At 38.9% G+C, this 23,621-nt stretch overlaps 1 protein-coding gene across 6 annotated transcripts in view; it reads right to left on the reverse strand.

Moving 5' to 3' along the window:
• Positions 1 to 336: 336 nt before the first annotated feature.
• Positions 337 to 23,621, reverse strand: part of ICE1 (interactor of little elongation complex ELL subunit 1) — a 39,261-nt gene continuing 15,976 nt past the window's right edge. For 2 of the 6 annotated variants that reach the window (XM_055707709.1, XM_055707712.1), the window contains exons 13-21: positions 17,555 to 17,907; positions 12,220 to 16,953; positions 11,099 to 11,161; positions 10,289 to 10,457; positions 7,044 to 7,204; positions 4,515 to 4,705; positions 2,965 to 3,071; positions 2,150 to 2,248; positions 337 to 1,235 (exon numbers count right to left, since the gene is read on the reverse strand). In XM_055707709.1, coding sequence (XP_055563684.1) covers positions 1,054 to 1,235; positions 2,150 to 2,248; positions 2,965 to 3,071; positions 4,515 to 4,705; positions 7,044 to 7,204; positions 10,289 to 10,457; positions 11,099 to 11,161; positions 12,220 to 16,953; positions 17,555 to 17,907 — 6,059 coding nt within the window. In that variant the 3' untranslated portion in view covers positions 337 to 1,053. Of the gene's footprint in view, positions 1,236 to 2,149; positions 2,249 to 2,964; positions 3,072 to 4,514; positions 4,706 to 7,043; positions 7,205 to 10,288; positions 10,458 to 11,098; positions 11,266 to 12,219; positions 16,954 to 17,554; positions 17,908 to 23,621 lie in introns of those variants that run through there. The other 4 variants (XM_055707710.1, XM_055707711.1, XM_055707713.1 and 1 more) reach the window with 4 other exon arrangements.

Genomic DNA, 23,621 nt, shown 5'->3' on the forward strand with positions numbered 1-23,621 from the left:
AGGCTGACACCACATTAAAGGCCTGGCAGAGTCTGGGTCCCGCTACAATGAGAAGCCGTGTTAGCAAAGCTCGCCTCTTCATATGGTTACAACCAGGGGGTGGAAAGAGAAGTTTTCAATGGGTTTTTAAGACTAACTCACTAGCCCCCAGGGTATACCAGAAAATTCTGGAGAGATGCCACATACCCTCTTTCCAGTGGCCAGAACTGCAGTGTTATGGGCAGCTCATTCAGTGAAATGACCTCATAGGCAATTTCCTCCTGCCCCCCGTCCCAGCAGCATTTATATAAGCTAGAAACAACGGTTAAGTGCTATTTAAGACCAACAAGGACACAATGGAGTTTGCTTCTTTTATTACGAAAGATACAAAAACACAGAGTGTAGTGAAGCTATCATTAGAAATGTGAACTTTTTTTGAACCAACATTCTATTTACATACACAAAATTCCCCAACTGGAACAACATCAAATGTGAGACACATTATCAGAATATACCATATACACAAGTTCAGAGATTTAATATCTCTGTTACTCTATACATGATTGTTACACAAGAAGTCAATTCCTACCTGTCTTACACAACTATTTTAAATTAAGTTTATGAGGACTACTCAAGCAGAATCTGGGCAAAGTTCTGCTGTTTGAATGGTTACTTTATAAATACAGTACAAAATCACAGAGCTGGCTTTTCAGCCAGGCTCAATCTTCTGTGGTGTCAAACAGGCCATGCTCCAAATTGATGGGAGTAAAATAATGGAAACTATTATTTATTTTTATTGACATCAAACCAGAAATACCTTAGGCATCACAAATGTACTGGTTTTCAGATCACTGATCAGCTATTAGGAAAAGCAAGTCTTTTTATTTATTTTTTTAAAACTCTTCCCTCAAACAGAAAAGCCAATTAAAATACTTGAGCTTACTTTGTGTGAGCAGACATTCTGTTAAAAGAATAAAAGCGGACACACCACTTTGTATTGTTTTTAACTGGAACCAACTACTGCTTAGTAAAATAAGGCACTTCTTCCTTTAGATCAGTCCACTTCCCTACATTTTAGTTTAGCTCCATTTTACACAGACAGGTGATTTCAGCTATGCCACTTGTGACAGCAGAAGGGATGTTGTTAAGAACTGTTGCTCTCCAAGCATGGATGGTCTCAACAATACCTTCTGGATTGCTTGCACCCAAGTCACACAGTGAATATACGGCTGCCAGCTGCACACCCCAGGGAACACCTGTGAAAAGGTAACACAAATCAGCTTATAGATGCTTTGATATGCAATAAAATGGTGTTGGGAAACCTGAATCTAAAGAAACTATCAGTTCAAGAACTGGAATTAAAATACATCAGCAACAGGGATGCCTAAAACCAGAAAGCAGAGAGATGACAACCTGCACGCAAATTGCCCAACATCTGATTTTATACTAGCCCTTTCCAGTTCTCTAAATTCAGCAGGTTTTCAGTATTCAAAGGGCATAAAAGATTTGAGCATGTAGTCGTTTTACTCCAATTAAGGGTGATCAGACTTTCATGAAGTCAGGTTTACACAGTCTGAAATAGAGACAGACATATAGCACTCGCTCGGAAGAACTTGAGATTGCAAGGAAAAGCAGCTATACAAATGGTTCAAAGCAGCTCCCTAACATCAGCCAATGCTTCACTGCAAAATGTACTTAACATCCAGAATAACTGAGCAACATAGATCTCTGCTGCCCTAATTGCCTTGTATTGTCTCAGCCAGAAATTTGGGCTTCTTGCAACCCTCTCCCAATACAACGATCCTGCTAGGAGCAAGCTTTGGCATGAGCTGCTCAGGTAACAAATTAGCTATTACTGTTCAAGTGAAGATGGCCCTTTAAGTTCTCTGAGGCTGATGTGCTGTCACATGCAGTGTAATTCCAAGGTGGCTGAAACTCTCTCAGAATTGTTCTGCGTCTCTAACAGAAGGTAATACACATGCTTCATTAACTTTGGAAGAGAACGGGACTCGAACTGAAACCTGTTTGTACTGTTATGCACCAACAGAGCACTGCACAAGCAGGCTGTTTTGGCGTGTGTGTCTCATTTTGTGCATGTTCTCCTTACAGAACAGAAGGCAAAACTTCACACTGCAGATGTTACAGTAAAGTTCCTCTAAATAAACATTACCTTCATCTTTTGCATGCCGTACAAACAGTCCAATTACAGAACTGACATTCTTCACTGCAGCAAGACATCCTTCCTTCAAACCTATTTGGCCCAATCGACCTGAAACAAAAAAAGGTTACTACATAGTAAAGTTTAGACAGTCAACTTCCTAATTTTCAGACTTGCCAACTGTCTGTTGAAGCATCTTAAATCACAAAAACTAGTCGTTCTTGTTACCATGTTGTCTTGGGAACAAGAGCTGTCCTGTTCCTTTTGTGACTAAAGGCCCCAAGCCATTGTTCGTCAGATTGAGCCAACCTCCTGCAGGTTTACAATTTCTAAGTATAAAACTCTCAAAGAACGCAATCTCTGTTTAGCAAACAGTATTATATAGCCTACATACTGAAAAGATCTATTGAAGTTTTCTATTTACCTTGAATGCCATCTAGATCCCAAATAAATGAAATCTAACTTAAAATTGCAGGAAGAGGTATTAGTTGCACACAAAACCTTATTTTATACACTTTGCTATAAAGTATATGTAGCTACAGATATCTTCATTTTAAATACATGAAACGTTGGTATTTGTTATTGTGAAATCAGAGTAACATCTCTCAAAAATTAAGTACATACTTTCTACAGGCTGACAAACAGAAAATATCTGCATAGGACTATAAAAGTTTGGCTTTTAAGGTAAAATTTGTGAAGAAAGTGGAGACAAAAAAAAAAAAAAAAAAAAGGGCAAAAATACTCCAATTCACTTTCCAGGCAGGCTGACGCTTTCAAAGAACATACTTACACAAAGCAGAAGTTCAACAAGAATTTGGACTACGTACCAATTAGCCTGAGTGTCAATGCTATAACACTATCAGGAACGGATTGAGCAGTTTCATGCCCCTTTCTCTTTTTTATCCATTTATCCATGGATGGCCAAAGCACTTTGCTGTGGAAGACAAATTAATTTGACAATCTGGTACTGCATGAAGGGGTGGTACAATATTCGTACCATAATGAATGCAAATAGTTCCTTTGTTTACCATGTATTCCCATAGCTCCACTTGCACCTTTAATTCACCTTCTAGGGAAACTCTTTACTATTCCAAGCATCCACAAATCTGAACAATGTAAAGGTTTTAAACCCAAGTAATGAAAGCTAAATTTCTGGTGCAATCACTCTTCTTCAGAATAGTATTGCTGTTCATCTGCCATTCATTTCCCTGCAATGTTCTGCACCTCTACCTAAAGTCAAGAACTTACTCCGCTGACTTTATAGATGTATATGAAAACACATTACTTTTAAATGTCATGCTGAGATGTTACGCAAGCTTCTTATATGACTGAAAATTCACAGTTTGCATGTTACAAGTAGGAACTGACGCTTGTTTTTAAATCTGAAAGAACCCAATAAGACTTTTTTAATCCTCAAAATGATGTTAATAAATCTAGTTAACCTGTTACCAGCAAAACTCCACACTATCAACTCTGTATGGCTTAGTTAAAATGACATACCTTTCACTGAAGCTAATATGTATTCATTTCAAAAGTATGTCACCAAAAATAACCTCCTATTTGAAAGCATGGAACTTGTATAAAAGACTTGATGATGATCATACGTTATTTGCATTTACTTTATACTCAACAATACTTTATGTCGTAGTTACACACATGCCGTACTTTTGCAAATTATACTTGGTTATGTAACCTCTGCACAAAAAATGGGGGCTGCCAGAGCAGTGTCAGTATCAAAATGAAGTCTTTCAAACCACGTTAATTGTGGTAGCAGTCCATGCACTGGATTACAGGATTCAAAGAAAATTCAATACATTGAACCTCAGTATTATAATTATTTTAGAATTAAAATCAGACTGAAATTGGTATAGTACACTAATAGTCACATTTCACTTTCAGCGCTGAAGGAGAGCTATTTACACATCAAAAGTTCCACCCTCATTTTCTAGTGATGGTGGGGAAGGGAATTCAACAGTTAAATCCAGAGGAAGACAACCAATCATTTTGCTTTGTTGACTAACAACCCACCTGAACATTTTCCACAATTGTCCACATATACCTATTTTAAAGCAATTCTTTATTAGAACAGTTCAAACACTGTTAATTTCTTGGACCGGTACCATAACATGCTGTATTTCCTCATTGATCGCTCATTCTGTCTTAAAATAAGGCACACAAACACATTTGTCTAGGTCTCATCAGATTAAAACGTCCTCATTTCTATGTTTCTATGCAATGGTTTACTATATTAAAAGCTAAGTCACAATGTCTCAAATTTGAAAGAAAAAAACAAACAAACAAAAAAACCCCAATACCAAAACAAAGCACAAAAAAAACTACACAGGAAAACATGTGAAAGAACTGCTTGCCATCATACCTTATAACATTGTCATGTGTCCAGTCCCACTTCAGGTGGGAGCAGAGTAGATCAACAGCAAATACATACTGCCAAGCATCTTCACTCAGATCTTCTCCATATTGCTCACTTAGCTGGAATTCTATTTTTGGACATGACTGCATTTCTAAAAGCAGGTTTGAGACCATAATACCAGCATCTACAGAGGAACTCTGGAATTTTAGAAGGTGATTATCTTAATGCATGAAACGTTACCAACCCAGAAACAAACTTTTTACATATATTTGATTATGACTGTCCACAGTATCTTACACCATAAATTCAACTTCAGGTTTGACTTAACACAAACAAAAGGAGTACATAAACCAAAATCTTCATGTAATCAGTATTTTTCTTGAGTAAAAGGAGAATTTGAAAAAAAACCAACCAAGCAATAAAACTCACAAACCCTCCCTCTTCTCTCCTCTCAGGCACCCTCTTCCTGCCTCCTACAATTTGATGATTTTTTTTTTGACCTCATTCATTGATCTCAGTGAAGCTTGAATGTCAGAAAAGTGTTTTCCAGTGCAAGAAGATTAGACTAATCCTGCTCACTTTGTAAGTTGGTTTTGGTTTGGGGTTTTTTTTTAATTATTTTCTGATGCTGAAATCTGTTACTGTTTGTTGTTCATTAAGGGCTAATTTCCAAGCAAGTACTCCAATAGCTGAGGTAGTAATAACTGAAAGCATGTCATGTGAAACAATTCTGTTAATTAAATAGCTAGGACAAGCAAGAAAGTTTAAAAACAAACATCCTTTCAGTATCTGAACGACTACAAAAAAGTCTAAGCTTATCACATACACACTGTGAGTGCTTAGCGTATCTCCTCCGTACAAAAGCTCGTATAATTGGCAAGTGCTGCAACTCTGCAAGTCACTGAAACGGCATAATTTGACCAAGAAATAAAATACCCATCCAACATGAGCTTTACTTGCATAAGTAGAATAACTGTCTCAAAAAATTATATGTATGACAGACTGTCGACCACAATCCACTTGAAATTTGTCCCTGTATTTCCACTTAAGTAGAGTACATCTTACAGATAGGATGATGTCATCTGCTATCATCAATATAGAAATTCCCGAGATCCTTCTCTCTAGCTGCAGCAGCTCTCATATTTCATAAGGATCCATAAAGAAGGTAGGCACTGTGTATGCACAGAATTAGTATTTCCAGGAACATTTACTGAGACATACATGCAACTGTCAGCATGGGACTGAAAGTTGTAACCTAATAGAATGAAGAATACAAATTCTTTGCTAAACGGGATTGCATTAAGCTTATGTGAAGAAATGTACCCTCTGAATACCAGAGCTTAGTGCTACATCACAACTGTGATGTAATCCAAAGAAACATATACAAATCCATGCATTCTTAACTCACTCCACTCCACTAAATCAGGAGGTTTAGAGGGGCTGTAATTCCAGTGGTAACATACTAAATTCAGGGCTGGTTTTGAATCTAAAAAAAAATTTTAAAAAAATCATCATGCTTCTTCCAGTGGGTACACCACCTAAAGCCTATGCTGACAGCAGTAAGCCTAGCTGCAGTCCCCAAGGCAGCTGTGGAGCAGCATGTTTGGATGGGGAATAGGTGAGCTATGAAACACAATGATTTTGTTCACTTGGTATTTACAGAACTATAGCATTTCTACCAGGCAAGCCTGGCGCTGGTACGCAGTTTTCAAAACTCCTGGGGCCCAAGCCTTCAAGCAAATCACAAGCCTGCTACACACATGCCTCCTCCAGAAGCAAAGTACCCCCAGCTTTCCATCTGCATGATGTAAATTTGCTCCCACTGACATTGTGTGTCTCAATTTTTCCTCTTTGCAACATCCTTTTCAGGATGGCAGTACGTGCCTGCTGAAAACCGACAGAAATTAAATGACTCATCCAAGGGCTCAAAGACTTGAGGTCAAATTTCAGAAGTCCTTAACACTACACTGGTCGTCCTTCTTCTGCCATCACTACACTTTTGTACTGATGATGCCAATTGCTTATGAAATGAATTGGCTGATTATTGTTTTTTGGTGATAGATGGGTATTTACAGTCTACCTCGCAGAAAGATCATGAGTAAAAAGAGACAGGCTCATCCTGAAATTAACTATAATAAATAATTAAGTACTACACAGAGACAAACCCAATACATATTGAAAAACCCCAACAACAACAAACCACCTCAAAGAACCTCAAAGTCACAGTTTCATAGAGGGACAGAATTCCCTAGTCCAAGAACATGCCAGTCAAAGTATAAAAACTGTTGACTTTTCATGTTTAATAGAGGGATTAGCATTTAACAGGGAAAACCAGAAAAGTGTTGTATTCTAGCAGGGTCTAGACAACCCGAGGGCAAAGGCCTGAAGCAACACTGGTTGTGGAACTGTAACCGACGCCACGGCAGGGTCACAGGTACCTCCACACCCTCCCCCAGTACGCTGCTTGGTTTGATTCGGCCAGCAAAGCAACCACTGCAGACACAAGCTGCCACGGAACACAAGAGCAGACATTACCTGTTCCCAGCTGAGATAAGCGCTCATACAGGCCAGCATCTCGCTGCTTGCACTCTGCCTGACAACTAATTGCATAGCTTTGTTAATTGCACCTTGGAAGACAAATATGTCAGACCATATGTTTGTGATAAATAAAATCATTTTTTCGGCGTCTGGAAAGTCTAAGAAGAAAAAAAACAGAACAAAGTAAATTTTTAACATTTTTAAAAAAAAAGAAAGATACTTGGGCATTAAAAGCTAGTACGCTCTTCAGCAGGTTAACTGGGAAAGGCGGCATAGAAGTCACATGACTGCAGCCCAGGGAAGGGGAGTCATACTAGCACATCTCAGTCCTGAGATTAAATAAGAAAAAAAGGCTCAAGAAAAAAAAATAAAATCACCACTTCAGCTACCACCCCCATTGTAATTTCATTCTTTTTTTGTAAGGAAAAAAAAAATGAGAAGGCTTCATTGGACTTCAGTGTGCAACAACAGTGCAAAAGGACCTATTATTTTGCATTTTGAGGTTGGTCCCCCCCTTCATCCTTCTTACTGCACTTTAGTTCACTAAGTAGAGTGGTCTTGGAGCACTGAAACTGGATTCTTTTAGGATGAAATTAAACTGGAAGATGCACTCCAGAAGCCTACCTAATATACTCTAGCCACAAACAAGCACTCTGATCACTGGATCAAACCAGTGGTAGTCCAAAAGAAAAAAATACTCCCGAGATGTGTAATAATGTGAAAATCAGGTCTTCAGCAAAAATCCACAGTGCTTGCTAACACTTTGCACCCGTACAAGCACGAAATCCACATAAAAAAAATAAACTTTGCTAAGAACTTTCACACAAATAAAGTATGAAACCTGATGTCGCTTAGCGATTTTCCCAGACTCTGTCAGGGAAATTATATGTTATACAAGTTGTAAGTGAGCGCGTAAGAATGATGCATGTCAAAATTTTTATTTCCACAGACATTAAAAAAGTGAAACCTCATCCATTACATTCATTCCAGTCTAGTATCTGACAACTACATGTCCAGAACTATACGAGTAAGAGAGGAGAGTTCCAGGCCATCAAAGGGAAGCTAACAGTCCCTTCTGAACACCAAAGCAGAGATCTTCACAGCAAAAGTATTACGATAAAACATGAGCGTGTAGACTGCAAGCACTAACAAGTAAATTGGAATAAGCGAGAAGTAGATACAGCTTCTGTGCATGAAATGCAATACTGCAATACATATGCCTGAAATACTACTTCTACTATAAAAAGCTACGTGTCTTCCCTCTTCAATTCAGCATAACTTCTACATTTTTAGAAAGACCTTAAGAACTAGACAACATATGAGAATACATCAAATCAAGAAGCTTTAATGGATTCACTGAGCATAAAGAATTTACAGAGTTCCACCCAGTCTCCTGGATGGACCTTCTCTGCTTTGAAACCCCTCGTCACATAAGAATGAACTTTTTTTTTTGTCAGAACAAGGACTGTTGCTAAACTAGAGTTATCTACATGCTGCAACTTGAATTGCCCGCCGATGAATTTGGAATGCTTGAGACTCACCCAGTGATGAGTAAGAGTTAAAGGGGCATCAAAAGAAGACAAGTTAAAAAAAAAAAAGGAGGGGAACAGAGGAGGGGTAAAAGGAAAAATAACAAAAGAAAAATAACAATTTAGTCATTTAAGTCAGAATATGTGAAAGAAGAACAGAACAAAAAAGGACAGACAAGAAGAGAACAGATGACAAGTCTAACGCAGTGGTACTGACTCTTTATAGTCAATTTGGCAATTGTGTAGCTAGCACATCTCTCATGCTTCATGTTGGCATAATTCTAATAGGAATTAATATATGAAATTACATGAAAAAGAAAACCCTAAAAAGAATGCATTGTAATCAAACAAAAAATAAACATATTTTAACAAAACTCAAACAACCCTTAAGATGTATTTACAGCTATTCACACTCAAAATATAACAATAAAAGCAAAGGACAACCACAACAGGAATTTATGCAGTTCGGAGTATAAAATAGAAAATCATTCAACAAAAATCTGCATTTACGTACTGAATTTTGGATCTTACCCAAAAAAAAGGAGGAAAAAAAGGGGAATGTTTAACATGTGCAAGAGCTCACAAAAAGACAGAGTACCGAGGTACTGCAAATGAAAGGCTTAACCATTAATTTAGACTAAGAGAAAGTACCTGACAAGTAATAGTTTCTGACATGGTGCAGCACTGAAACTATTAACATGAAAAAAGTGAAAGAAGAGTTATGATGGACTACATGAAGGACAGAAAAACAGCTAAGAAAACAGGAATTCCAAAAAGAACCCAGGAAAAAAAAAAACAACCAAACAAAAATATTGCAATCCAACAAAAAGATAATTAAGAACAAAATAAAATCCCAATCCTTAATAAGATAAAAAAAAGAAAAAAGACAGGGATGTTATATAGAAAACAACCAACCACTAAGTGAAGCAAGCAAAAGTTGTAGCATTTTGCTCCTCAGTGCTCTTGAATTTTAAATTTCAAACACAGATACCAATACACTGTTTTGAGCCCTGGACACCTTGGTATTTTCAAACCAAGCAAAGTCCTTCCAGAACTAAGACAGACTCTTAATTTAGCACAGTGATAGTATGTATGTATGTATGACCTTGCTACTGGGGGGGGGGGGGGGGGGGGGGAGCGGTGAGAAAGGGAACCAAAATAAAAAAAACAAACTCTCAACCAAGGAGGACTTTAGATAATGGGAAGTAATAAAACTTTAAGGAGGACACGTTGTACAAACACACTGGTTTTGATCAAGGTATTCCCCAACTCCTGACACTATTTTAAGCCAATACATGTTTTTAACTCATACTTGCTTTATGAATCAGTGCCTACTCAACTAAAATAAAAAAATGCTACTAAAAGAAAGTACAAAATTCCCTGGAATCACATTATCATTTTGGAGATTGCAAGGCAAAAACTGAAAGCACAGAGAATCCTAAATAAAATATTTATTTGGAAAAATTAGTAGACTACTAAGACCCCAGGTCTGGGGACCAAACCCAGGACCAAACTGACACAGACATATGGAGGAACGGTGAGATGGGAAATTTTTCTACAATAGTCTATACTTCTGCACTACAGAAAAAAGTTCCAAGGAAAATGTCCCTTTTACAGCATTTTTGTTTGTTTTTATAAACATAATCATTCTGCAACACTACAGCAAAGATACATGGTATATTTAAGATATGAGACCACTACGCCATACTATACCTTCTTTAAGTAGGCTATAGCAGAAAAGGCGGGCTCTTTCCATATCTCCCAGCTGTCGACAAATTCCCGTATAGACTCGACACAGAGCCTGATTGAAATTGTAGTTCGTGGCATTCTTCTGAGCCTTGAGTTTATTGAGAATAGCATGCAGCAAGGACTCTGCTAAATGCTTTAAGGCACAAAATGTATTGTTAGCCTACTATAGACTTGAGAATATTTGGTAACATTATAATAGTATGACAAGTAAAAACCCCTACTATCTTATTTGCAAGCATGCTGTTTGCATACATGTAAAAATGCAGAAAAGTAAATCAGAGGCAACCAGCAAAAGAAAAAGAGTGAGGAACAACCTCCCAGAATAAACATGTCTTAAATAGATGCAGAATAGGGCTACTATTACTTAAAAATAAATTGTTTAGTTATGTGATTAAACACTATCTTCCTCAAACAAAAAGCGAGGAGAGCAATAATGACAGGTAGAGGAACCCCGCTAACATAACCGGAGCAAACGGAGCGCTGACTTGGCTGACCCAGAGCTGCTATAGGAGGACACACAGCCCATTGTCCAGGTAAGCCTTAAGAGATGAGCCCACAGCAGTCTCTCCCCGGATCACTTTACACAATGCAGGAGGTGGGGGGGTGTGTTACTCTCTACAGTAACATGAGACTCAATATGAGATGCAAGGAAGGAGAATATTGTGACTGTACAAGACTTAGTATAGGATGTTTAGAGGGTGGGCTAAATGTGGGGAACAGAACGAGAGGCTCAGAAGCCAGGTGCTGGGGAGGCTACAGGTTTAGACTGGGTACCTGCAGATACTGGGGAGCCTGAGTGTTGGCCTCATGAGGAACCAGAAGGTCCAAGCCAGCTACCTGAAAGACCGGGGATCTGAGGGTCAGATGCAGGTAAAGCCATAGCTCTGGACCAGCTACTGGAGAGATGCGTGTGCGCTTCTGTGTCTGCAAGTCTGTCGGTGCTTGAGACAAGTGGGGAGAACAGCAGTCACCTACTGGATATACTGAGTATCTGATGTTAGTTACTGGAAGGATCCATAGTCTGCCTATATGTATGTATGTATTTTCCACTACCAGGCTTTCACCCTGATCAGCCAGAGAAGGAAACAAGATGACGTGTGCGTTGCATGCATGTGTGCCTCTGAGGAGTATGTACTCAGTACGTACTCAGCCTTGCTACTGGCTGGACCTGGAAACATAAAGCTGCTGCAGCCTTCCTTCTTGTTACAGGGAGTTACAGATTTGGCAACTCCTAACAAAGATGACCTGACAACTTGGAAGCAACTTCTGCAGAGAACCTAATTACATTCAAGAACTGACACGGCAAAATATCATGCATCAGCTGGTGAACTGCTCTGTTGCAGACCACAACTTTTCTATGAGAAAGATGGCAATTTAAGACAGATTTTTCAACCCGGATTCTAAGCAAGTTCTCAGAAACAAATTAATGAAAGATTTTTCCAATACAATTCATTGGAACAACCTGATGTAGAATAATAAAGGTAAACATGGAATGAAAGGGTATGTCACTATTGTATATACAATGTCGTTTACCGTAATTGAAAAAATAAAAAAAGGTAATCGAACCTCGCACTTTTAGAGGAAATCATTCTACAATTGTAAATACTATCCACTACAAGGAAATGATGCAAAAATAAAGTGGTTTACACACACATCAGGAAAGCAAACATATTTACAAACGCAGCTTGGCATCTTGGACACACCACTGAATCGTAATTTCTTGTGAAGTTCTATGTCTTCTCGAGTTATACAAGTTTAGATGTGTGATAACCTTTCAAGACTACCCTCCTGCACTACAGACCGCCTGAACAATTGAGAGTTCAAAGACTACGTACTCATACTCTTTTCATCTGAAATCATTGTTACAACACAAAATCAAAAGTTATGCTACTTACCTTGTTTTTAATACCAAATTCATAGACAACTTCTTTCTCTTCATCTCTCATTATTGGAATCTTTGAGATATTACCAGCATACATATGACCTTTAATAACTGGTAACAAGTCAAAACAGGATTCAGCAATCTTCTTCAATGCCAAAGACACTTCCTGGCAGTCAGGATCAATAGCATTCTTTACTGGTAGTGATGCTTCTACACTGGAACTCTGTGCTGAATCACTGATTTCACAGCTTTTGTCATGGAAAGCCTCCTGCACCTCAGAGGTTGTATTTTTAGTATTTCCAATAGCAGCAATATCACTGGGCTCCAGCTTTGGTGGTTCACTGTCCAACCTCAGTCTCTTTGCACTTCTTGGCATAGACACTGGCAACAAGGTCCGTTTTTCAAGCTGATGTGATGAGCTTGAAAACAATTGCTGATTTTGCATATCTTTGTCTTGATCTTTGCCACTATCGGATTTTAAATTGCTCCCAGTTTTCACAAAAGCAGTTGATGTAGACGCAATTTCTTTGAACCCACCGATCTGAGCCACAGATCCTGGCAGACTTTGGCTGTCTGAAAAAGCACATCGGTTAAGCTGAATATTGCCTTTCAGTATGTTTAATGTCCTTGCTCTGGCAGACAGCTCAGGATACATAGTGTCCAAAATTTTCACAGAGTTCTCCTGAGGAGCACCTGGAGCAGTACTGTCAGCTGCCAATAGAGGTAATCTTCCTGGAACAGGAAGGGCATGCTTTGGAATAGAAGTACAAAACTTCAAAGGTGAGGAGTGAATCCTTCGACCTACTGCCATTTCTGAGGGTGAGGGAGGAGAAAATAAAAGAGCAGATTTTACTGTTGGAGTATCTGTTAATGGAGACATGAGAGGAGGAACAGGAGTTTCACGTAGTGGGGATATCAGGTCCTCAAGAGGGGAAAGCAAAGAGGCTCGACCGGCAGAGGACATCACTGGGGACACGGTACATGCTTTTGGAGGAGTAGCAATCAAAGGCAGTAGCAAGGGGGGCAGAGGAGGACCCATCTCTTGCCTGATTTTATTTATAGTCTCACTTGAGCATTTTGTTGGCACAGAAGTATCAGCATTTGCAAGAACTGGCTGAGTTGGTTTATCTTTGAAAGTCTTTATTCTTCTTTTACCTTGAAACATCCTCTTGGATAGCTTGGCATGCATCACCTGGGCAGCCGTCTTGGTGGAAACAGTCAAGATTTCAGATGGTTCTTGCTTTTTGCGCTTCAATTTATTGCTCTCTTTGAGAGCAACATCCACACAAGACTCTGTCTCCAACATACAGAGCTTCTCAAATACTGGTTTTTGTGGCTCAGAAGGCTGCCTAACTGTCTGACAACTGCCCTCTACAACGGATACGTCTGGATTTGGGAAATACTTGACAAAAAATGTTTTTGTACTGCTACCATCTAGGATAACATCAGTGTTGTTTTCTCCTCTATTGCAATCAGTGCAAGTCTGATTATGCTCTTCAGACATGGTGACCTGCATATCAACATCGTGTAGTAGACTCTGCTCCATATTTGACTCAAGTTTTTCATAATAATTTTCTTCTAAGGAACTGCCAAGTGCTAACATTCCTGTATTTAGTTTACTGGTTTTTATACCCAGTCTGCTAGTTTTTGAGAAACTGGTTAGCTTGTGGCATAGTGGCGATCTATTTTTTGAAGCACTTTGCATCACAGGGTTTTCTTTTGATGTCCCAGTTTTTAACAGATTTTCCACACCATCATTGATGCATTCAGCTCTGTTAGAGTCTACCGTGCATTTGTAAGCACCCTCATTATTTTCAGAGGTTACTAACAGACACTCACTTTTCGAAGAGGCTAAGTCTCCCTCCCCAACACCACTCAATAACTCATTTGCAGTACCTGGAGAGCTGTTAGTTTCACGGTGTGTATCCACATCCACCACAGAGTCTGCTCTTAGATGGCTAACTGCCAAGGCATCTCCTGGGTGCGTTGTTGAAGGAAGTTCACATACTTGGCCATCACCATCAACAACTGCACCAGTTTCCAGAGCACCCACTGCAATTCTCCTGGAAGCTCTCAGTTCCTTTCTGAACACAGGAACACATTCAGAACGTTTTGCACATCTAACTTTTTGTATAGAACAGTCTTTCTCTTCAGATTCATTGCTCTGCTCTGACATATCAAAATAATTTGTAGACCTTTTTATGGCATTTTTCCCAGCTGCCTCAAAACTACTCAGCTCTTTGCTTTCTACCCTGGCTGTTGGCGAACCAGTTCTAGAAGGATCTGTTGTAACCTCCCACATAGAAGTCCTGCATCCTGATTCTTGACAATCAAACTTTTGGAGAAGAGAAATATTCTTATTACAAGAATCTGCATCCAGGATCTGTGATTTAACAGATGCCTGAGGTCCTTTATCTACTGGCTGTTCCTCCTCATCTAAAATTTTCACTTCATTTTTGTGTATGTATCCCCTCTCAGAGCAGTCCAGTTCTTTGCACATGTCTTTTTCAGCAGACAGGATCTCAGCACCCTCTTCCAAGCTTTCTGAAGAACAGTTAAATGCACTACCTGCAACACAATTTTTGTCCCCTTTGCTTTCCCACGTACAGGAAAAAGCATCCTTTTCTGTGAAATTAGTTTTAGCAAAACTGACAACTTTCTGAAGACTGAAATTTAGATCAGGAGGCATTGTGGATTCCAAGCCAATTCCCAATTGCACAGAAGAATCTGTTTCTTCAGCATTTATAGAGTCCAACTCCAAGTCCCCTTGAGAAGAAAAAGCCAGGTCACTATTAAAATCCATTTCTGAAGCAGGCTGGCAGATGATCTCTGAAATGCTATTTTTCTTCACAACATTCTCCTCCCAGTTAAACGAACTGGAACAAGTCTCAGTCAACAATTCTTTACTTTGTTTATTTAATTCCCCTTTTATTTCATCACATTTAACATTTTCAGTTACCAAGAACTGATTCAGAGGTTTTGCATACTGTGCCTGAGCTACTAAGACAGATTCAATGGTATCCACTCTTTCTAACAGCTCACTGCTTTCCTCTCCAAAATGTTCTGGATTAACTTTGAATTCAGTCCGAGATTCAAACACTCCCAAGTCTTGAGATTTGGACAACCCATGTTCCAATGTACTACACAGGTTTTCAGGTTGTTTTATTTCACCTTTTATTTCTGTCAAATCTAACACAGAGGATTCACACTTAGCTACACTGCTTTCTGTATCAATAATGCCTGCCATCTTCGGTAGCACAAGTATACTTCCCAAGTCTGATTTCCCCTGCAGTAAATTACTAACATTTTCTTCCTGGTGTGGTTTGCCTTTTAAATATACCTCCTCCTTTATATCTACTAATTCTCCATTTTCTACACTATGGCGTAGCTCTGATGGTTCAGCTATTTCTAGAACACTTTCTCTGTTAAATTTCATGGCTAGTTCAGTCGTCTCGGGTCTGGTTATACTAATGTCTTCCGTTCTGAGCTGTTCATCCTCCTTTGGAAAGGCTGACAAAGCAGCCCTCTCCATACCTACACTTTTGTCTATATCATCCATACTCAGTAAATTTCTGATTCCTTCTATAGCAGATACAGATAAGTAATGTTTAGAAACCTTAACAGTCTCTGGTTTGCGCTCTCTGTCCGCTTCATCTTTTACTGTCTGTACACATTGTTTCTCCAGTATCTCTTCATTGTCACGGTTTAATTCAGAGGACTGAGAGTGTGCAGAGATCTCAACAGCTCCAGCGTCTGCCTCAGTCTCTATAATTATTCTCTCCCCAGTGTGCTGCATCATTAGTTCTTTAGGACACTTCACTTCAGGGAAGGATTTTGAACTACTGAAATCAGACAATACATTTTCAGACAGTTCTCTCTCGTTATTTGCCTCTGCAGAGAGTCCTTTCACCTCTATTGCAGCTGTTATTTCCTCTCCAATTATCATTTGTTCTATGTCTTCCCCTACATCACTTGCCATGTTAGTCACTTGGATTACATTTTTTGGTTCATTTTCAACCACTTCATTCTGTATCAACACATCAGATTGCTCCTCAGAATCTTCACTTTGAAGCATAATACATTGCTCAGATGGCAAATGAGCAACATTTTGGGGAACAGAAACTGCCCTGGGAGTTTCTCTCTCTCTTGATAATCTATCTCTTTCTGCTTTCATTAATTCACCATGCTTTTCATGTGATTTTTCATAAGCAACAGCTCTAATTAAGATGACATTCTCCTCTGTTTGCTCTACCTCACTACATTTTTCCATCTGATTCTGAGGCTTGAAACTGTTTAACATAAAATCAGCTGAAGAACAACCCTCTTCACTGTGCGTGTCCTCACTATCTCCTTTCTGTTCTTTGATGGCTTCCGATTCATGTGCTGTTGCATCAGTTAGTTCTCTCTTCTCAGTTTCTATATTATCAGAATTCTCCAAGCAATCTTTGTTAGTTTCCATGTTTGTAATTAAAGAAGCAACTTCAGCTTGCTTTGTTTCAGCATCTCTCTCCTCCTTGCTTGACATCATTGGACCAATATGAACATTCTTTTCATTCCAACTTAGGCTATGTGAGATTTCTGCATCAAGGCCATGCTCACATGATCTGCTCTGTTTGCTGCACTCCTCGTCGAGGCTGAACACATCACAACTCTGATCTTGGTCATCTTGTAAAATATCCTCCACTGCAGAAGCACCGCAATCAACTTCTTCATCACTGGAACCTGTGATTTCTCCAAACAATATATCCTTTAACAAAAAATACCAAGTTAATATTCCAAAGCCTGGTATCAGTTTTAAGATCTATTTCTCTAAAAAAATACACTGGTGGCCCTGATATGCAGTAGTTTTGAGAGATTAAGGCTGAACAGAATGATATCCTTCTCCATCACTGTTCTTCATAGCAAATGGAACGTACCTCTGCAAAAAGGCAGAGACATCATTACCTACCTACTTGCATTCTAATATTACTGGAAAACAACACTTAAGTAGGTTCCCCTTGACTTCCAAGCTGTGGGATTTTGCTGTGAAAGCCATACTTGTACCTAACAGGAGTTGGGATTGTAAATCTGCAATACTGGGAAAAGAAATTAGGACAGCAGTTGAAACACGGGTTTCTTTATTTTAAATATACTTCTGAAAATGATGTTCCGTCCCTTCCACAGGCAGTATGCTAGAAGGTAAAAAAGTATCCATATGGATCTCCACAGTCACACAGAGACCCTTCCAGTGCATGAGTAACTAATACTGATACTCAAAAAAATAAAGCTGCCCAGGGATATCAAATAATTATTTTTTCAGTAATTATATGACCAAGTTAGTGCCAAATCAGACACAACCTGAAACTCACCTGTGTAGTTACTGGTGAAAGCTGTACTGGAGAAAGCAAAGCAGGGAGAGGCCTGGCCCAATTCAAAATATCCATCACATTTCCACCCAGGCCCTTCTGCTCCTGATCGGATAAGTCTGAACTGCTGTGTGCTCCATCTGTCTGTGTTATCACATCTACAGTTTTATCCTCACCACCGTGCAGACATTCTTCACTAGTCCTGTTCTCAACACAGTCACCTCCAAAAGGCTCAGTACCTGCTTGAAGTTGCATGGCTGTTACAGAATTTTGCTTTCCAGCACTTTCCAGTGAAGAATACCAAGGTAGCGTTTTGCCATCACACTTCCTGATCTTTTGGTGGATTTGTACAGTTTCTAAGACACAAAAATATTGTTAAGAATCTTCTTACTCCTCCCATTTTTCTTTATAGAGACAATATATCATAGTAATAAGAATGCATTACCATCTTTTCAAGGAATGTTCCCACAGCAATAAGGAGCAGTTAATGCCACTTTCAGAAATCTTTTCCTTACAGAGATCAGATGTTGCTATTCACAAACAAATCTCTATTTCATTTAAAAGGTATACTTATGTGCAAAAGGCTCCCCTGCAAACCATTTTCTGATTTGGATCATTAAAACTATTCTTCCCAGTTTTTCTTATCAGGAAGGGTCATACTGAGTAAACTGAAGGTCCGTACAGCTCAATAATGTATTTCAGTTTTAGCCCAGTAACTGATATTCAGGAAAAGCAGGACAAGCATGCAGTGACATTCCCCACTCAGGCTATAATCCTCAGCTTTGAGCCCACAGCTGCACGTGCAGGCCAGTTACAATTATACCCTGCCATAAACACAGTAAGGGAGTTCTTAGCTATATTCCTAGTGTTATGATTTAATATGCATACACTTTTAAAGTGTTAGTTCTTTAAACTTCAATAGTGAGTCTAATCATACAAGATTTTGTCTTTAATGATGTGACTTAAGTTGAACCCTTAAAAAAAACCTCTGCAACACACCTATGCACAAAGGAGTTTGAACCCCTAAGACAATGACAGATACTGAGCAGCTGCAACCCTTTCAAGATAATGTCAACTGTGCCAGTTTTACACAGTTATCCTAGCAGCAAGAAAGTATGTCCAAATGCTCTGTGTGATTCTCTGCATTGTACTTTTGTTTTGATCCTTTTCAAATCACACTATTATTACACAGTAACCTATTTCTTATGCATGCAGGCAAAACACATTGCCCCAAGAAAGTCTAAACAGTAGAGATAAAGATTTAAAATACTGATTATAATTGTGCTAGACACTTTCAACAGCAAGAAGACAGCCCAGTTTTCTGAAATTCAAATTCTACGATTTTAAAAAAATAAAAGATGACCTCCAATAAAACAGGAGAAATAAACAATCCCGAAACTCCAGTGTTCCAGGAACTAGAACCTACTCTTTAGTATTTCCAGTTCTTATATGACATTTCTATGTGTGATCTTGTTCATAGTGCTAACACTATTGGACAGAGAATCAGCAGTATTCAAGCCAGAGATCAAGCCTATTCTGTGTACACCCAAGTACCATCCCACCATACAAAGAACAGCACACACACAAAATGGTTCTGAACAGAGGATGTATTGATTTAACTGGCACAACTGGCATTCCATTGGAAAAATAAAAAAGAACAGTGTGCTTCATTACCGCTGTCAGTGTTCTTCCACTACTAGAACTCAGAGAGATATTCCTGAAGCAGCACCAATGGTAGTATCAGATTTTAAAATACTAGTTTCAACTGATAGGTGAAAATGACCTCCCAGAGATCTGTCTCCCAATAACCTTCAAGCACATTCTGGTATGCTGGCTCCACTAAAGGAGTTAGTAGGAAAACTGATCAAAACCCTTATTTCTAAGATCCATCTCAGTCACTTCACACAGCAGCTCCATGTCAAAATCTCAATTGTTGCAACGAACAGTAGGAGGAAGGAGAAACTGTTCAGCCTAAAGAGCTTTACCACCTCATTTTCCCCAAAGATAAGTAAGCTCTGGTATATCCTTTGGTCAAAGCAGTATCCTACAAGTTTTAAGATCCCACACTGTTTTATAAAGCTATTTACAAGCTACAGTTACATAGAGCTTCCAGGATGTTCTACATTTTGTCATGAAAAACCTGGATTCCTTTTATAGTTTGAGTCTCATTAGACCATCTAAGGGAAAAAGAGATCCTTCACAAGCAAAAAAAAAAAAAAGGAAAATCCAGAAAGTGGTTATTAAAATTTTTTCATGCTCCTTTGTGCCAAACAATTCTAAGCTCAGAACTTTCTCCCCACTGAAGTGGGCAGAAACATTCAGTTTCATATTTTGCCCCTCGAAGAACTTCAATTAGACAATTGGAAAGTTTACTTTGCATGGTGAACTACACAACAGTTACCAGGAACTTTAAATCCTATCTGTATTCTCAAGATCAGTCATGCACCTATATGGAGCCCAAGAATAGTGATACACACCATCCACTGAATAGTTCCCTCTGAGATCAAAGATGTAATTTCTGAATAACAAAGAGATTCTTCACCCTTCTCTCCTCATCCCTTTCCACCTCAGCCCCTGGTTTAAATTTCTTTAGGAATGAGATGCTTTTCTCATGGTTACCCCTTTATCTGCAGGAAGAGCTGTCATAGCAATTTTCAAAGGTTCACAATAGGGTAAACTCTGTAGGAAACAGCCACCTCTTTGGTACCACAGAGTGAGCTTCAGGTCCAGGAAAAGTCCTACTGATATCAAGCCCTTCTCGTTGGAAGGGTCCTCTCAAAGATTGTATTCCACAGACAAATTTTACTTTATCCAGGGAATCGTACTCTTTTTCATTATGTCACTTACTGAAATGATTAAGTTTTGTCCTCAGATCTACAGCCTGGAATCTAGTCTGCATAGCTTCAGAAGGTTAAGATCACTCTGATCTGAAAACACCATCAAAATCTACCACACACTACCATGAAATTCTTTCTTGATGAAGAATGGATAAAGGACAGCAGAGATAAACAAGCAATCCAATGTAACATCAGTTGCCTTGGTACTCAACACATTGAATTTTACAACTCAAATATTTGCTCTTGATTGTCCCCATTGCAGGGCAATTCACCTTTGCAAAACAATGTCCTCTTCTCTCTCCATCCTAAACAACAAATGAACTTTGTGAAACAAGTCTTGTTTTTTACTCTCAAATAGAAAGACCAGATGAAGATGATGAATATATTATCAAAATAATTAATCTAGCCATAAAACCTCTTCTGGCTTACAGCAAAACGTCACCACTATCAGCACAGTGACTGTAAATGCCTGGCAGTAGCAACTGCACGCTTCCCAAGGACAAACAACAATATTTCTCTGAGGAAAAATCCCTCCACAGAAAGCTTCTAATGTCCTGCTGACTAACCCCAATTTTTTAACCTGTTTCCAATTATGTGAATTTCAGGGTGTCTTATACACTAGCTACATGTTCTTTAAAGCTACAGACAGTATTCTGGTTTTTGAGACAGCAAACCCACACATCCTATCATATGAAACAAATAATTAGGGTGAATATTGCATAGGTGAAACTAACTGCGCAATGTTACACTATCTAAAAAGATGTTATCTTGAGAGATTTTCATATGGTCTTAAAGGCAGAAGTCTGCTTCTTAGATCACTCACACCCTATGGACTTTTATCTCAGGACCACACAATGTATACAGATCCCTAGGGATTCAGTCTTATCTTTGTGTTTTACACGTAATGCCACTGCCTTGTATCTCCTTTTGTCTGGTATTAAAGCAGGCACCATGGGACCTCCAGTGTGCTCCTTTCCATCCCTCCCTACATGCAGCTTCTCCCCTGTCCTGGATCCCCAAACGAGAAAGAAGATCAGATAAGATGGGTATAGCTCTGTAGTAGGTCAGATTTAGCTCAGAACTCCGTTATACATGCTACTTGAAGAGGCTCAGCTCCTCCCAGACATGGTCTTCCCATCTTTCCTCATCTCCTCTCACCATAACACTGCATACGAACAGTGCATACTGGAGAATCCAAATTACTAAAACATTCAGCACTGGTCTGCAAGATTCTTCAAATGCTTCTTCACGTGCCTGTTCACAATGTAGGTGACTTTATGCTCAAATCAAATGGGAAACAGTTTTCCCAAGTCTAAAAAAACTAGCAATGTCTTATTAACCTTAGATTATGGTCTAAGGTTATTGGTCTGATGGTCAACTGCACGTTCAGACAACTTTATTACTGGCAGATTTTGTAACAATACTATCAAGACCAAGCAAAAATGTTTTAAAATTGTTTGGCAAAACCTCGTTGTCCTATGAGGCTTTCTCAATGGCACATTTCTTGGAAAAAGCATGAATGGAAAGCCTGATGAGTCTTCCAGTTTCCATACATGGACATGTTCTTCAAGAAAGCCATTCAAAGCGATATCAACCTTGGTGCAACAGAGAAAGCACTGGTTATAACGCAGAGCTTTGTATATTTTACAGCACACTTGAGTGTACTAAGGAATCAAAGATCTTCCTGAAAGGCTAGATCCAGGCAGACAGATGAACTGACATTCTCTGGAAAAGAAGCTTCAGTAATACTACGATTAAGCTGATTTGCTCTCCAAGATGAAACCATTATAACATGGCACAAGAAATTAGGGCAAATTCATTAAGATCCTTTTTATTCCTAGAAGATTGTATCTGTAAATATAAGCATTTCACTATTAGGAATCCAAGGTAATGGCCACTTTCATGAGAGGCAGAACAACAAGCTGGCTGCCCTAGGCTTAAAGAGGGGAAAAAACCAACCCCAAAGCAAAAGAACATAAAAGATATTTCTCAGATATCTAGCCACTCCAACAAAAGCAAAAGAGGGGCTGACCAGAAGGGACCGTTACGGATAGTTGCTTCCTTTTGCGAAAAGAGTACTGCAGTTTCCTTGACGAGATGTGAATAGGAAAGATGGGGCAGGACTCCTGGCATCTAAAGTTCCCCTTGTGGTGGGTGGGAAGGGGATGACACTAGAACCCGATACCCCTGAAATCACTCTTCAGTTTCTTGTGCTTGTTCTTGTCATTTGATTGACCCTTGATCAAAAAATCAAATTCAGAATCTCAGGGGACAACTGTCTAGCTCTGTTTTGGAGCTGATGCCACAGATCTTCTGCATCTGGTGGGAGTGAGGCTGATAAACTGGCTTATGAGACAGTCCTTATATCTTGGCACCTCTTAAGTGGATTCCACTGAACACAAACTGCATCTAGATTTATTGGGATCTACACCAGTAGCAAATTGTCAGACTTAACAGGGTGGGCAGAGAGGATAACAATTCACCATCAAAGCTTTTTATAAAGCAGGGTGCTTATCCCAGAGAGTATCTCTACAGTCCAAGTTACAGAAAAGCAAAGTAGCAGAGAAAATAAAACAAAAAAGCAAGATTAATAGGCACACTCTGGAGGGACAAACACATATATACTAATGCAGTTTCAAGGCACCTATTACTCTTGAGGGCAGAAGGAAGATGACATGTTATGTGAAGTTAAAGCAGTTCAACTTTGGTGCAAATGTGCAGGTACGTAAGTACTTGGATTATTTTTTATTATTATACTGAATATCACATTACACAATTAAAGGTATTACCAAATTATATGGTTTGTTTCTCTGTATCATGAATATGAAAATTAATACACCTTTATTATTGTTAAGGCAAGTATGAATGAAGAAAATGGTGGTAACAGCTTCTTAAACTTTACTATCCAACTAGGTTACCATGTGTTTGTTTCAGACTAAAAAAGAGCACTTGCATCCTGTAATTCACATTATATACCGCAGACTTTATAATGATATAATTAAAGTATAAACATGAGAGGTGAGTTCTGACTACTTAAAAATAGTCAAAGTAGCTGATAAAGGAATTTGATTTCTCAATTACAACAGCAGATTACAACAGCTTTTATTCAGAAGAGCATTCCAGTTTACTTGGCTGTTCAAATTAATATTTCCAATGATTTTAAAATAAACTAATCACACATGTATTTGATCAGGCAATCACCCAGGGAAGTGTTCAAGTCTGACAAAAAAGTG

This window comes from Falco cherrug, chromosome 4 (assembly GCF_023634085.1).
Source record: "Falco cherrug isolate bFalChe1 chromosome 4, bFalChe1.pri, whole genome shotgun sequence".
NCBI lineage: Eukaryota > Metazoa > Chordata > Aves > Falconiformes > Falconidae > Falco > Falco cherrug.